General features: G+C 35.5%; 1 protein-coding gene across 2 annotated transcripts in view; it reads left to right on the top strand.

Annotated features, from left to right (window-relative positions):
* Positions 1-13,641, top strand: part of CEP128 (centrosomal protein 128) — a 466,370-nt gene that overhangs the window by 102,648 nt on the left and 350,081 nt on the right. For both annotated transcript variants that reach the window (XM_025391920.1, XM_025391921.1), the window contains exons 11-13: positions 991-1,065; positions 2,932-3,064; positions 8,050-8,201. In XM_025391920.1, coding sequence (XP_025247705.1) covers positions 991-1,065; positions 2,932-3,064; positions 8,050-8,201 — 360 coding nt within the window. The remainder of the gene's footprint in view (positions 1-990; positions 1,066-2,931; positions 3,065-8,049; positions 8,202-13,641) is intronic.

Raw genomic sequence — 13,641 nt, 5'->3', positions numbered from 1 at the left:
TAAAACTACCTTACTGTTACAAAATGCAAATAAGTCTAACACATATAAGGTCTAAATTTTTAAGAAACTTGTGTTCTGTCCTATTACATATTTCAGCTTGAAATCATCTAGGCATTTTAGGAGTTTGTAGAATATTTAGTCACTTAACTGGTCACATTTTTTTTTTTTTTTGAGACGGAGTCTCGCTCTGTTGCCCAGGCTGGAGTGCAGTGCCGCAATCATGGCTCACTGCAAGCTCCGCCTCCCGGGTTCACGCCATTTTCCTGCCTCAGCCTCCTGAGTAGCTGGGACTACAGGCGCCCGCCACCACGCCCGGCTAATTTTTTGTATTTTTAGTAGAAGTGGGTTTTCACCATGTTAGCCAGGATGGTCTCGATCTCCTGAACTGGTCACATTTTTTATCGATATTTATCTCATGGCAGTATCATCAAGGAAATTTTAAGTGTCTCATTCTGAATTTAGACATTTAAAAATTTAAGGAATGTCTTATGAATATTAGAAATATTAGGAATGTAGGAAATCACCAATTAAATGAAACTTTTGAGTTATTGGGTCCCTGCCGTTTTTATTCTAATTTAGTTAATTTGACACTACATTTTCTAATTTAAAGAAAAAAATTGCCTTAGAATTTAGATTAAAGTGATTTAGAACTGGAAGGGATCTCAGAGACTGTTTAATATAAAATTTTTATTTTAGAGATGACAGAACGGAGGCCTAAGGAGAAGAGACTGGGACTGACTCACAGTTGAGATGAAACGCACTAGATCCTGACTTCCTGAGGCCTGGTCTAGTTCACTTCATGTTATACGATGAACGTTATTTTAATGGAAGTATTGATATATGTTCATAGTGAGAGATTTATTCTTTTATGTTAGCTGTAAATGTCTTCTGAAAACTTTTCCACTTTTCTCCTTTTAAACTGTGCCCGTAATAATTTAGTTATCTTCTATTCCATTGGACATTTTTATTTATCCTTTGTTGAAACTCTAGCTTGAACAGGAATTGGAGCTATCTCGAAAGTTATTGAATCAATCTGAAGGCAGCCGAGAAACACTTTTGCATCAGGTAAGTCTGTGCAAGTTATTAAAATATCCTTTTACATTAAATCAGGATTGAGTAGCTCTATTTAAATGTCTTTGTGAAAGGAAAAAAAAAAAAAACTAGGTCTAGAAAAAAATGTGTTCCTAAGGAATGTATATTAGCACACTAAGCAAAAGATAAAATTCTTTTAGGGAAATTCAGAGAAAGCTAGTACAAACATCAGTCAAAGTCCCCACTGTGTTGGTGTATCTTGCTGATTGCTGCTACAACTTACTACTTATCTCTCTTAGCATGAGCAGTGTAAAAGTAAGACTGAATGTATAAGATAAAATTTTCCCAGGAGCTTAATTTTATTCCAGGAGGCATTGGGAAGTAAAGGAAGAAGTAAACTACATAAAACAGACCTTTGCATGTTTATGTTACTTTGAATAACATTATTGTCTTTAATTCATGTTTTCAAGATACTGCTTGACCCTTTTAAACCAAAGATAAGGCTTATTTTATTTTATTTTTTTTGAGACGCAGTCTCACTCTGTTGCCAGGCTGGACTGCAGTGGCGCAATCTCGGTTCACCACAACCTCCGCCTCCCGGGCTCAAGTGATTCTCCTGCCTCAGCCTCCCGGTAGCTGGGATTACAGGCATGCGCCACCACACCTGGCTAATGTTTTGTTTTTTTTAGTAGAGACGGGATTTCACCATGTTGGTCAGGATGGTCTCCATCTCCTGACCTCGTGATCCCCTGCCTCGGCCTCCCAAAGTGCTGGGATTATAGGTGTGAGCCATCACACCTGGCCGATAAGGCTTAATTATTAAGTATAACATTTTGCATTCCATCAGCCCATAATGGGAGTTTGGCGCTTCTGATGTTTAAAGTTCAGTAACTTTAAATAACCATCTTACATACATTGGATAAGGGCATATGGGTTTCTAACTGCCTCTCTGCCTGTGTTTAATACAAACTGCAATTACACTTCCTTCTGTTTTGAAGTGTGTGTTATATAACTCACCTTCAGAATATGCTAGGGGTAGGCAAAGATGTCAAGCATTATAGATGTTCAGAAGGAGTATTACATTTTGACAATTGGTGCTGAAAATACAAGATAGCACCTGTTTTACAAAATCTTTGAAAATATTCACTGACTTTGTTCTGCAGCCAGTGGTCACATGGAATTAATTTTGGCAGAGTTCAAACTTTCCTTTTTAGAAGTTTATATTTGTATTTAATTCCATTCTGATTTGTTTGGAACTCTGACTTATAATCTCCAGTTTCAGTTATGGAAGCAAGATATTTCTTTGTTTAGGTTGTCATTGTGATTTTAGCTGAATCTTTTTGTCACTGTTAACTTGTTTAATGGTCATTTGGAAGTACCTGCTATGGGCTAGGTAATTTGGCAGTCTAAGGATAGAAAGATAAATCAGTTTCTGACTTCAAGGAGTTTAGAGTTTATTCAACAGCATCTATTACATACTTATTTTGAGCATTATTTTAATATCAAAATATGCTAAATCATGATCATTTATCTTGAATTTGACAACCAATAGACCATGTTCACATGAAAGCAAATGGGTGAAAATAGAAAAATATAAAAACGTATAATACTTAATTGAAGTTGATTTGGGTTAATAGTAATGGAGTAGACTGAGGACAAAATAAGTGATTAAAAAAAAATCCGATCACATTCTTTGCCTCAGTGGACACAGAGAAGGAAAAACCATGCATTTATTCTTTGTGGAAGAAATGAGAGGAATGAGGAAATGGAGCAGGAAACCGTTCCACTATGCTTGGAAGGAGATTAACCTGGATTCAACTTGCGTTTACAATAGCCCATTTGAAGTAGGTCTTTTTCTGATTGTGAAAACTGATGTTTGATTTTTGACGATGTGTTTAGGTAGAAGAACTGCGTGCACAACTTACGAAAGCAGAGGGTAATCGAAAGGGTTTACAGCATCAAGTGTCTCAGATTTCCAAGCAACAGTCAAACTATCAGGATGAAGAAGGGGAGGACTGGAGATTTAGGAGAGGTAAAATGTAGATTTGTACCTAATAATGTGATAATTTGTGTGGGGGCTTTTTGGTCTTTCTTAGAAAATACTTTTCATCCTCAGAAATTGCGTTCCTTTGTGATGCTCGTGTCGTACTATTTCTTGATCTATTAAAAAGTTTCTGATAAGTTGATAATAGTTTAGCATCATCCCATTTTAATATCTTCCCTGCTTGGTTCAAACCCATTTGGGTTATTAGACCTGCTTAACCATGGATGGTTTTCTCTTAGAAAGAGCCTGCAAAAGCAGTAGTTTTTCCAGCCTCCTATTCCCATGCCCAAATATATGTGCATATGTGTATGTATGTACCAGTCTTTGTACTTACACTGTAAATGTTGCTCTGTCTTTCACATTCTCTTATTTCAGTTTTCAATATAGGAGAAATTAAAGTTAATATCCTATCTTTTTTGTGATCTGGAGTTGGTGACAAAAATTAATTACAACTCAGTCATAGCCATGAGCTGTATCACTGGCTCTTAATGTGGATTAGGAACACTTTGTGTTTGAAAAATATGAGGATACCTTCTCAGTGGAGGTGTTAATTTAAATTATGGAATTTAATGACTGGATGTATGTTCAGGCTTAATAATGATAATATTGAGATTATATAATGGTTTCTATTAGGTGAGTTCACATTGCTCAGCTTCTATATTATTCCAATAATGAGGCTTCCTACTCAAATGCTCAAAGTATTGGTGAAATTTTTTTAAGTGTTTGATGTAGTATTAAATTCAGGGAAGGTAAATATTGCCCCAGGCTTTCCAAATACATCTCCATATGTTGCCTAAGCTAGAATTTCCACATTGCCAGAAAATCATCAATGGATGACAAATTTCGGCAAACGTATTCTAATATACATACATACATATATGTATACACACATATATATATATATATTTTTGAAACAGAGTCTCGCTCTGTTGCCCAGCCTGGAGTGCAGTGGTGCAATCTCAGCTTACTGCAAGCTCTGCCTCACGGGTTCATGCCATTCTCCTGCCTCAGCCTCTTGAGTAGCTGGGACTACAGATGCCAGCCACCACGCCCAGCTAATTTTTTTTTTTTTTTGTATTTTTAGTAGAGATGGGGTTTCACCGTGTTAGCCAGGATGGTCTCGATCTCCTGACCTCATGATCTGCCCACCTCAGCCTCCCAAAGTGCTGGGATTACAGGCGTGAGCCACCACGCCTGGCCTCTAATTAATATATTTTCTTAGTCTGTTTTGTGTTACACTAAAGGAATACCTGAGGCTGGATAATTTACAAAGAAAATAGCTTTATTTAGATCACAGTTCTGTAGGCTGTACCAGAAGCATGGCTTTAGCATCTGCTTGAATTCTGGGGAGGAGTTTTGTGCTGCATCAAAACAATGTAAAGGGGGTCAATTGGGGAGTGGGGATGTGTAAAGGGGGACCAAATTTAAGGGATGTCGTGGAGTTCTGAAAACTCACTCTTGTCTGAACTAATCAATTCCCTTGAGAACCAATCCAGCCTCAGGAGAGCAAGAACTCACTCACTACTACAATAAGGGCACCAAGCCATTCATGAGGGACCTGTCTCCGTGACCCAAACACCTCCCACTAGGCCCCATCTCCTAACAGCCATAGTTGGGATAATATTTCACCACGAGGTTTGGTGAGGACAAATAAACTATATCCAAACCTTAGCATATTTTTATTTGTATGCCATTAAGTTTCATTAAGTTTCGTGTGATATAATGTAAGTATCATTTGACCCAGAATATCACTTATTTTTAAACAATCCTAAGCTGTTAGCTTCTTCATCAAATTTCATAAAGATGAACATGGGAATTGTTGGAAAAAAGACCAACACATTTGTTGTATGTTTTGATACCTCATAAAATGTAATTATTTTTGTTGTAAGTCTTTGAGGACTTAAAATATTGAGCTTTTCTTAGCTACTTATCAGGTACGAAAAAAATTTTGGAAGTTTTTTTGTATATGTGATAATGGACTTCTTCACCTTTTAACAACTGTAGAGTTTTTCATTCTTTACAGAATACTTATATTATTTAAAGACAGTTCTACAGTAGAAATCATACTTACCACATTTTCAGCTGGTATTTCGTCCTCTGCCCACTGCAAAATGGGTTCCACCTCTATTTGTAAAATTGACTTTGCATGGTTTGCTAGCAATCTCCTCTGTCAATTCCAAGGATATCATTTCATTACTTATTTTACTGTTACCTTCTTATTTCTTCTTCCTTCTTGAAAGTCTTCCTCTGACTTCCATGCTCCTTGCCTTTCCTAATTCTTCTGCCTTAGTTATTTGCATTCTTTGTATTGGAATCTTTTTGCTGTGTTCACTGTGTCTTTTAAATGTTGATTTTGCCCACTATCCTATTCATGGCTTTTGTTATTTAGTATTTCTGCCTGGGAATTGATTAAAAATTATCACCTATAGGTGATAATTCCTAAATCTAGCTCTATTTGCTCTCCTAACCTTTGGCCCTCCAGATAGAGTTGCTCATTGGTTATCTCTGTATGCTGTTCCTCAGAATGCATGTTGATACACAGCTGAACTCATTGTCTCCTCAAAACATGTTTTTCCTTTCCTTTCTCAGTGTATGGCATCATCTTCCATCCAGACATCCAAGTCTAAAATACAAAGAACATAGAAATTATTTATTCTCTCCTCCATATAATTAGTTTCTACCTCACGCCTATTTATACATCCTGATATTTCTTGAATTTGCAACATTCTCTTTCTTATTCCCACTCCCCCAGCTTAAGCATGCTTGGGCCAGTATAGGACATGTAGCACTCTCTTGTCTTACCTATTCTGGCCTCTCTGAAATCTATTTTCTTTTCTACTACTAAAGGACACTATTATTATTTCTTATTTCTATATTAATGATTAAAAAAAGGACCCGAGAATAAGGAGGTTGAGTTACTTGCCCAAGATCACACATGAGGGAAGTAGCAGACTCCAATTTTTTTTCCCCCAAACTTGAGATCTTAACTGCTATCCTATATTGACCAAACATTCTCTAAAATCGAGTGTTTGTAATGCTGTTTATATTTTATACTTTTTGTTTTAAATATTTTAACTTTGGGAAATGTTTCATTACGTATACTATATGTGTGTTTTATAAATACATATATTTATAAAATAAACAAATACATTTACAAATAGATAAATATGTACATTTGCAGGTTGGATACCTATCAGAAGTAGGGAAAGTAGGGCTCATGGGCCAAATCCAGACTGCCACCTGTTTTTGTAAATAAACTTTATTGGAACACAACTACTCCCATTTGTTTATGCAATGTCTAGGCTACTTTTGCAATACAATGGTCGAATTGAGTAGTTGTGACAGAAATCATACAGCTATTTGTTATCTGATACTTTATAGAAAATGTTTGCTGATGCTTGGTTTGTAGGATAAATTCTAAGTTTCCTAGCAACACATAAACTCTGTTGACACTCCCTCCCACCCTCATAACATATGAGATGTATTGGCTACTTAAAACTACTGTGTGTGCAGTTACCTGAATGTTAAATTCAGTTTTGTACCTGTATGCTAGGTGTGTGCTTTCCCTAAAAACACCCCAACTCCTTCTCCTTTGCTTGGTGAAATTTTGTATTCATTCTTTAAGTCTGACTTAGTTCTCAGTTCTTCCTACCTTAGTTCCTCACTGAGACAGAGCTAATCCCTTTTACTGTTTGTACTGTTTCTGTATAATCCACATGTATCTATCAATGCTGTTATCATCCTATTGAAATGCCCATATGTTTTCCCTTCTAATATATACAATTTTGAACACTAGTATTCTGAAGTTGGAATGTATTTTACGAATGATTTATAAATTTAATTTGTTAGTGTTTTCTTTTTTCATTCCCTTCTTTTTTTTTTTTTTCTGGAAAGGAAACCACTAGAAAGATAGTAGTTTTTAAATGACAGTACATGTTCCAATTGTTGACATTTTAGACTCCATAAAGTAATTTATATTTTTTCTCTATTATTGGGATATGTATTAGTCTGTTCTCATACTGCTAATAAAGACATACTCAAGACTGGGTAATTTATAAAGGAAAGAGGTTTAATAGACTCACAGTAACACATGGCTGGGGAGGCCTCACAATCATGATGGAAGGCAAAGGAGAAGCAAAGGCATGTCTTACATGGTGGCAGGGAAGAGAGTTTGTGTAGGGGAACTCTCCTTTATAAAACCCTCAGATCTCATGGGACTTATTCACTATCACGAGAACAGCATGGGAAAGAACTGCTCCCATGATTCAATTGCCTCCCATTTGGTCCTTCCCACAACATGTGAGAATTATGGGAGCTACAATTCAAGATGAGATTTGGGTGGGGACAGAGCCAAATTACATCAGGATGTAATCTCATTGAGGATGAATTTTTATATTATTTGTCCTTATATTAGAAGAAGGTCCCCTGGGTATCATAGATCAAGTATTTCACGCTGATTTAAATACTAAGTCAACTTATATTGTTAAATGATATATTAATTTCAGGTAGTAATCTCCAGATTAGTAAGGATTAGTAAATTGGTTGGCCATACACAATCAGAGATTTAATAGCATCATTTGTTGTTTATGTTGCAAGAAAATTATTTTGTAGATAAAGTGGCTTTGTTGAAAACTTTTTGTATTTTTGTTTTACTGTTTGGAGATAATGTAGAGATGTGAGGAAAATTAAATTTAAAAATGTGTATGATTTTCTTGAAATAAATTGCAGTAGAAATCAGGTAACATTTTAAGTTTTAGTATCAAACTGGAATAATATTTGATGACATAGCAGTGTATATGTTTTTGAAAGTTATAAAACTTGAAACAACAGGCTGGCAAAGTCTGTTGAATAACAGTGTCAGTAAGTGGATTATGATAGCTAGAATATTGAAACATCAGGTCTCAGTACTATTTGAAAGTACATTCTTCTGTGAATAAAGAACAACTGTTGAGCCTTCCGTTTTGTCTTTCAAGGGGTTGAGCGGGAAAAACAGGACCTGGAGAAGCAAATGTCAGATTTGAGAGTGCAGCTGAACTTCAGTGCAATGGCATCTGAGTTAGAGGAAGTGAAACGGTGCATGGAGCGAAAAGACAAGGAGAAAGCACATTTGGCATCACAAGTAGAGGTGACTTTGCTCTTTTTAAGCCATATTTGAAGTATTTTAATTTTATCTCATGGAATTGTGTAATGAAATTTTAATATAAAGATGTGTTATTTTATGAACTCTAGTTTGAGCATTGATAATATAAAGTTACATTAATGGCTAATTTACTTATATGTAGAAATTCCTATGTATTCATTTCTCTTTCATTCAGGACCCCAAAGCTAGGAACCTGGATTATTTTCCTTTATTATTTCACAGAGAAATCCTTTACTATTTTTAAATTTGAAAATATTTTTGTTCTAATAGCAATTGAACCCTTTCTACAGACAGAAGGGACATTTTTTCTTTGAGAGAACAGTGAATTATTATTTATTTTGTGGGTGAAACTTGCATAATGCATAGTGAAAAGGTGTTACTGATAATTCTTCTTTGGAACCATAAAGGTTTTCAGACCTCTAGCTGTTGTGCATGAGGTGGAATTGTGATGCCTCCATTAATTTAGAGTTGTGTAGCAATCATGGATGATGTGGTAGCCATGAATGAAGTATAACTAGGCAGCTACCATTTCCTGCTTTTATCTAGCATAGATGAGGTAATTATTGGTATATATTAAAAATCAAAGGAAAGGACCTCATAAAAGGAAATGGTTTAATTCAAATTACAATTATATTAGATTAAACATGGATGACACATTTGGAAATAGATATGTATCAGTCATCCCTGTATCTGTTTTTATGAGTGAAGTTGTATTTGAAGTATTTCCAAAATTAAAATGAAAGGTAGAAAATTGGTGTTAAAAGCACCTAATTTTATATAACCCAAAGGAAATATTTAATGTTACTCGTCTGCGTTTCTCTTTCATCTTGTCAGCACATCAGTAGAAAATGTCTTTTAAATTTAGTTCAAGATTCAGATTGTAAAGATAATGAAATATTGACATACTCTTTACAAAGCCCTCTACATGTTTAATAAAGACTTACTTGAAATTGTCTCAGAGCAATGGTAATTATACAACTTTTAAAGTTTTCTTCATGGGTATTATTTTAGCCCTTGATCTTGCTGATGAAAATGCTAAAATATGATTATTTTGCTGAAGTCACGTATTTAAAAAAAAAAAACTATGCTGGTTAGATCTAAAAGGTAGAAAAATCCCTTTGCTTTATGTTCATAACCACACGTTGGTCCTCCCTCCCTTCTTTCTTTCCTTCATATTGTTTCTTTTCACTTGCCATCGTGGTATAAATTGGAAAAAAATCTCAAATATGTGAGCACTAAAAAAATTATAATAGCCTAATAATGCTCTTATTCAAGATTCCTGGCTTTCTCCTTGTCCTAACTGAATAGTTCTTTTTCAATTTCATATGGGTTAGGGGAAGAATTTGAGTCCTCTTAGGTTAGTTTGGTTTGGTTGTATAGAGTTTGGGTGTGAAAAACAATTGGAGGAAAGGTTTTTACAACACATCATATATTACTGACTGCCTGTTACATGCCAGACACTGTTCTAGGTGCTGGCAACATAGCAAAGAACACAAATGCAGCCGATTCCTTGTTTCTCACAGTGGATCTAAAATTGATGCAGGCTGGGAGCAGTGGCTTGTGCCTGTAGTCTCGGCTACTCAGGAGAATGAGGTGAGAGGATTGCTTGAGCCAGGAGTTCAAGGCTCCAGTGAGCTGTGATTGTGCCACTGCATTCCAGCCTAGGCGATATAGTAAGACTCTGTCTCTAAAAAATAAGTAAATAAAAATAAAATTGATGCAGAAAGTTCTTTGAGTTTGTCTTGCTTCTAAGGATAAATTTCTTTTTGAGAATGAAAGTTTTTTTTTTCCAGTTGCCATTGCAAAGGACATCACAAAGACAGTGTTTATCCCTGTAAGACATTAACATTAACTAGTCTTATTTTTTCTGATTTTCTTGTTTCGAAGAATGAAATAGTTAACTAAATTTGCAACTGTTTCTGATTTAGTGACACTTCTGATTATGCTTTGTTTTTCATTATAAAAGAACTATTAAGGTAGAACAAGTGTGCTGTCCGTATCACTAATGTTCTTATGGCACCTTTTGGAGGCCATTTGAATATCTTTGTTCCCAAGCTATTCTCAAAGTGATGTCTCATGCAGACTTTGTGAGATATTAGGTCATAGATTACTTGATTGTAACCTCTAACAATTGAAATTTTTTCTTGAAATTTAGTCTCTGCTTTATTTTTAGAGAATATTGGATAGTATGAAGATGTTGCCTTATACATTCTATTAAAAAAGAGAGATTACTCTTCTTTAGTTGCTTTTCACAGACCAAATATGAATAAAAAAGATGCACAAAATGAGATCACTGGTCAGGCCCAAGAACATGTATATAGTAACAGTTCTTATGACTTAGTCAATCATTAATGTCTTTCTTTTTAACCTTCATTTTCTGACACCTCTCCTACAGAACCTCATATGTGGTATTGTCAAATAATTCCTTTTTTCTTAAACTTCCCTACTCAGTTCCACCATTTTTTTTTCCTTTGTTCCAGTTGTTCATTGTTTCTGTGAACAACTTTGCATGTCTTTTCTTTTTGTGGAAATCCTAAACTTTTTCCACCATGAAGCCTTTTTGGATTATATCAGCTGTAAGTGATCGTTATTCTTTCTGAATAATCCTTTTGTCCATATCACTAATATACTTATGGCACCTTTCTCATAGTCTCTTGAAGTAATCTGGGTATGTTTTGTTAGACATTTCAAAGTGGGGCCAGGCATGGTGGCTCATGCCTGTAATCCCAGAACTTTGGGAGGCCAAGACAGGTGGATCATCTGAGGTCAGGAGTTTGAGACAAGCCTGGACAACATGGTGAAACCCCATCTCTACTAAAGATACAAAAATTAGTCAGGTGTGGTGGCAGGTGCCTGTAATCCTAGCTACTTGGGAGGCTGAGGCAGGAGAATTGCTTGAACCTGGGGGCGGAGGTTGCAGTGAGCCGAGACTGCATCACTGCATTCCAGGATGGGTGACAGAGATGCCATCTCAATAATAATAATAATAAAAAAATAAAAATGCAAAGTGGGCCAAAATAAAGTAGAAAAGGAGACTCAGAAAAAAGCCAGCTGCACTGTCACCAAGACAGAGTGAACTTTGGTGCCCTTACCTTGGTGGAGACATCATGTTTCAAGGTCTTGTCCTCATATCTGGAAACTTGAGTCTTCTGTGTGTGACCCAGGAGACTGGCTCATATTAACAGTGAAACTCAGAAGAGAGAAGTATAGGTCAGTGCAAAAGTAATTGCAAAAACCGAGATTACTTTTGCACTGACCTAATATACAAAAGAGTACCACTTCACTGATTTACCCTGTGGGAGTCCTATACGGATATGAAAACATTATTCTCTTATGCAGGGCACCAATCAGTTATAGTAGAACTTCTCAACCTCCCACCTCCCTTTTTACAGAGTCCTTCTAACCAGAGATACTGTTTACTTCAGCTAGATTCTATGTCTTTATTTCTAGAATGTGTTGAACTGGCATCTCTTCTCATTCCAGCAATCTTCTATGCTTTCACTCTGATGCTCAGTCTAATGTTTAATTTTTCTTTTGATATGTTGCCGTCACAGATTTTGCTCTGGGCCACTTACTAGTATGCACTGATGTTATAATTCAGAGTTGTGGCATTCTGGGAGCCACTTAAGAATTTAAAGCTTCTATTCCTGTTCAGATTATAAATGGGTTAAGAACCAAGTTTTATCTCTGTGTCCTTGTGTGTTCCCACACAGTCTTACCTATACTAGGTACTTAATTAGTATTTGTTGAATGAAGTAATATGTTGTAAAAAGTTTATGGTTTTTTTTAAAGCTAATATTTGCTCTCTAGTCATTTCTTAAAAGCACATCCATTTCTGGAAGATTTGTCAGTATTTAACAGGACTTTTGCTATCTATATCTTACTAATTGCATTAGTTTTTGTTGATCCAGAATATGTATTTCAAGCAGTTGTTTTACATTAGAGAAAAACAGTAAAAATGGCTCTTAAAAAAACAATGGAAGGAAGCTACATTTGAGTTTGCATAATTTGCCTTTTAAATTGTACCTAAGGCCTTAAATCTGTATATGCATAGAAAATACTAAGTACACTTTTCCCTTCTTCTAAACTCAAGTTGAACCTCATTAACCTTGATAGCCTATTTGTATTCATAAGAATTCCAAGCATCCTTGATCAATGATTTCCCCTGATTTAATCTTTGCCTCCATCTTCCATCAACTTACTCTTCTTGAAAAATATTTGACTTTTAAATTCACAGAAGAACTTCAAAGAAAGAAAAAGGTGCTGAACATAATTTAGATTAAATGTTGAAAGTGATAATTGAGTGACAACTGACATGATAATTCATTAGCAGAAACTTGAGACTATAATGGGAAATTTTAATTTGTTTAAAAAAGAGGATGGTGGAAAAGAGAAAGGATAGTCAATAATACCTTATTTTTATGATTGGTACAATACAAATAGAAGGAAGGTTGTTTCTGTTACGATTCTTTTAGTATAAACTCTTGGTTCATGCATTTCTTCCATAGAGCTGACCATTTTACTGTACGATGACAATGCCCACTTCAATATTACTTTTAATAATGAGATTAAACCCTCTTTGGAGACCAAAGAGAGACTTTAGAGACCTCAATTACCCTGGTTGTAATTTCATATTCTACTTCATTTTTAAAATCTTAATTTCTTGCTTATCTAAGTGCATATTGTAAAATATGCTATTACCTGAATAGGAAGTAATTTTTAATACCTAGATTAGATTATAAAGACAACAAACATTGGCCACAAACATTGGCCACAACTTTGTAGAGAGAAGCTATTAATAAAGTTATTGCGTCTAGTGGAAAGGAGGTCTATTTCTGTTATTAACCAAATTTACTCTGATTTGTGGGCAGATTACTAAATGCTCCATACTTTTGTATTTTTCACAAAGATGACTAATGGCAGAGATTTATTTATTTATTTATTTATTTATTTAATTATTGAGACAGAATATTGTTCTGTCACCCAGGCTGGAGTGCAGCAGTGAGATCTCGGCTCACTGCAACCTCTGCCTCCTGGGTTCAAGCGATTCTCCCGCTTCAGCTTCCTGAGTAACTGGGATTACAGGCGTGTACCACCAGGCCTGGCTAATTTTTGTATTTTTAGTAGAGATGGGGTTTCACCATGTTGGCCAGGCTGATCTCGAACTCCTGACCTCGTGATCCACCTGCCTTGGCCTTCCAAAGTGCTGGGATTACAGGTGTGAGCCACCATGCCCGGCCGAGATGTTCTGCAAATAAAAACCCTATAACTAAATAAACCTTTATACCTATTAGAAGGCTTGGTTTAATTCTCAGATCTTTCGTCTGTATGAAAAAATGAATTTTGGGAATTATGAAGAAAAGTAGTTTTTCTGTTTTCTTTATCTCTTTGAGTTGTGTGGATACTTCTACAAAGTCAGAATGCA

This window comes from Theropithecus gelada, chromosome 7b (assembly GCF_003255815.1).
Source record: "Theropithecus gelada isolate Dixy chromosome 7b, Tgel_1.0, whole genome shotgun sequence".
In the NCBI taxonomy this organism is placed as follows: Eukaryota; Metazoa; Chordata; class Mammalia; order Primates; family Cercopithecidae; genus Theropithecus; species Theropithecus gelada.
The sequence above is the reverse complement of the archived record's forward strand: the minus strand, read 5'-3'. Positions and strand labels throughout refer to the sequence as shown.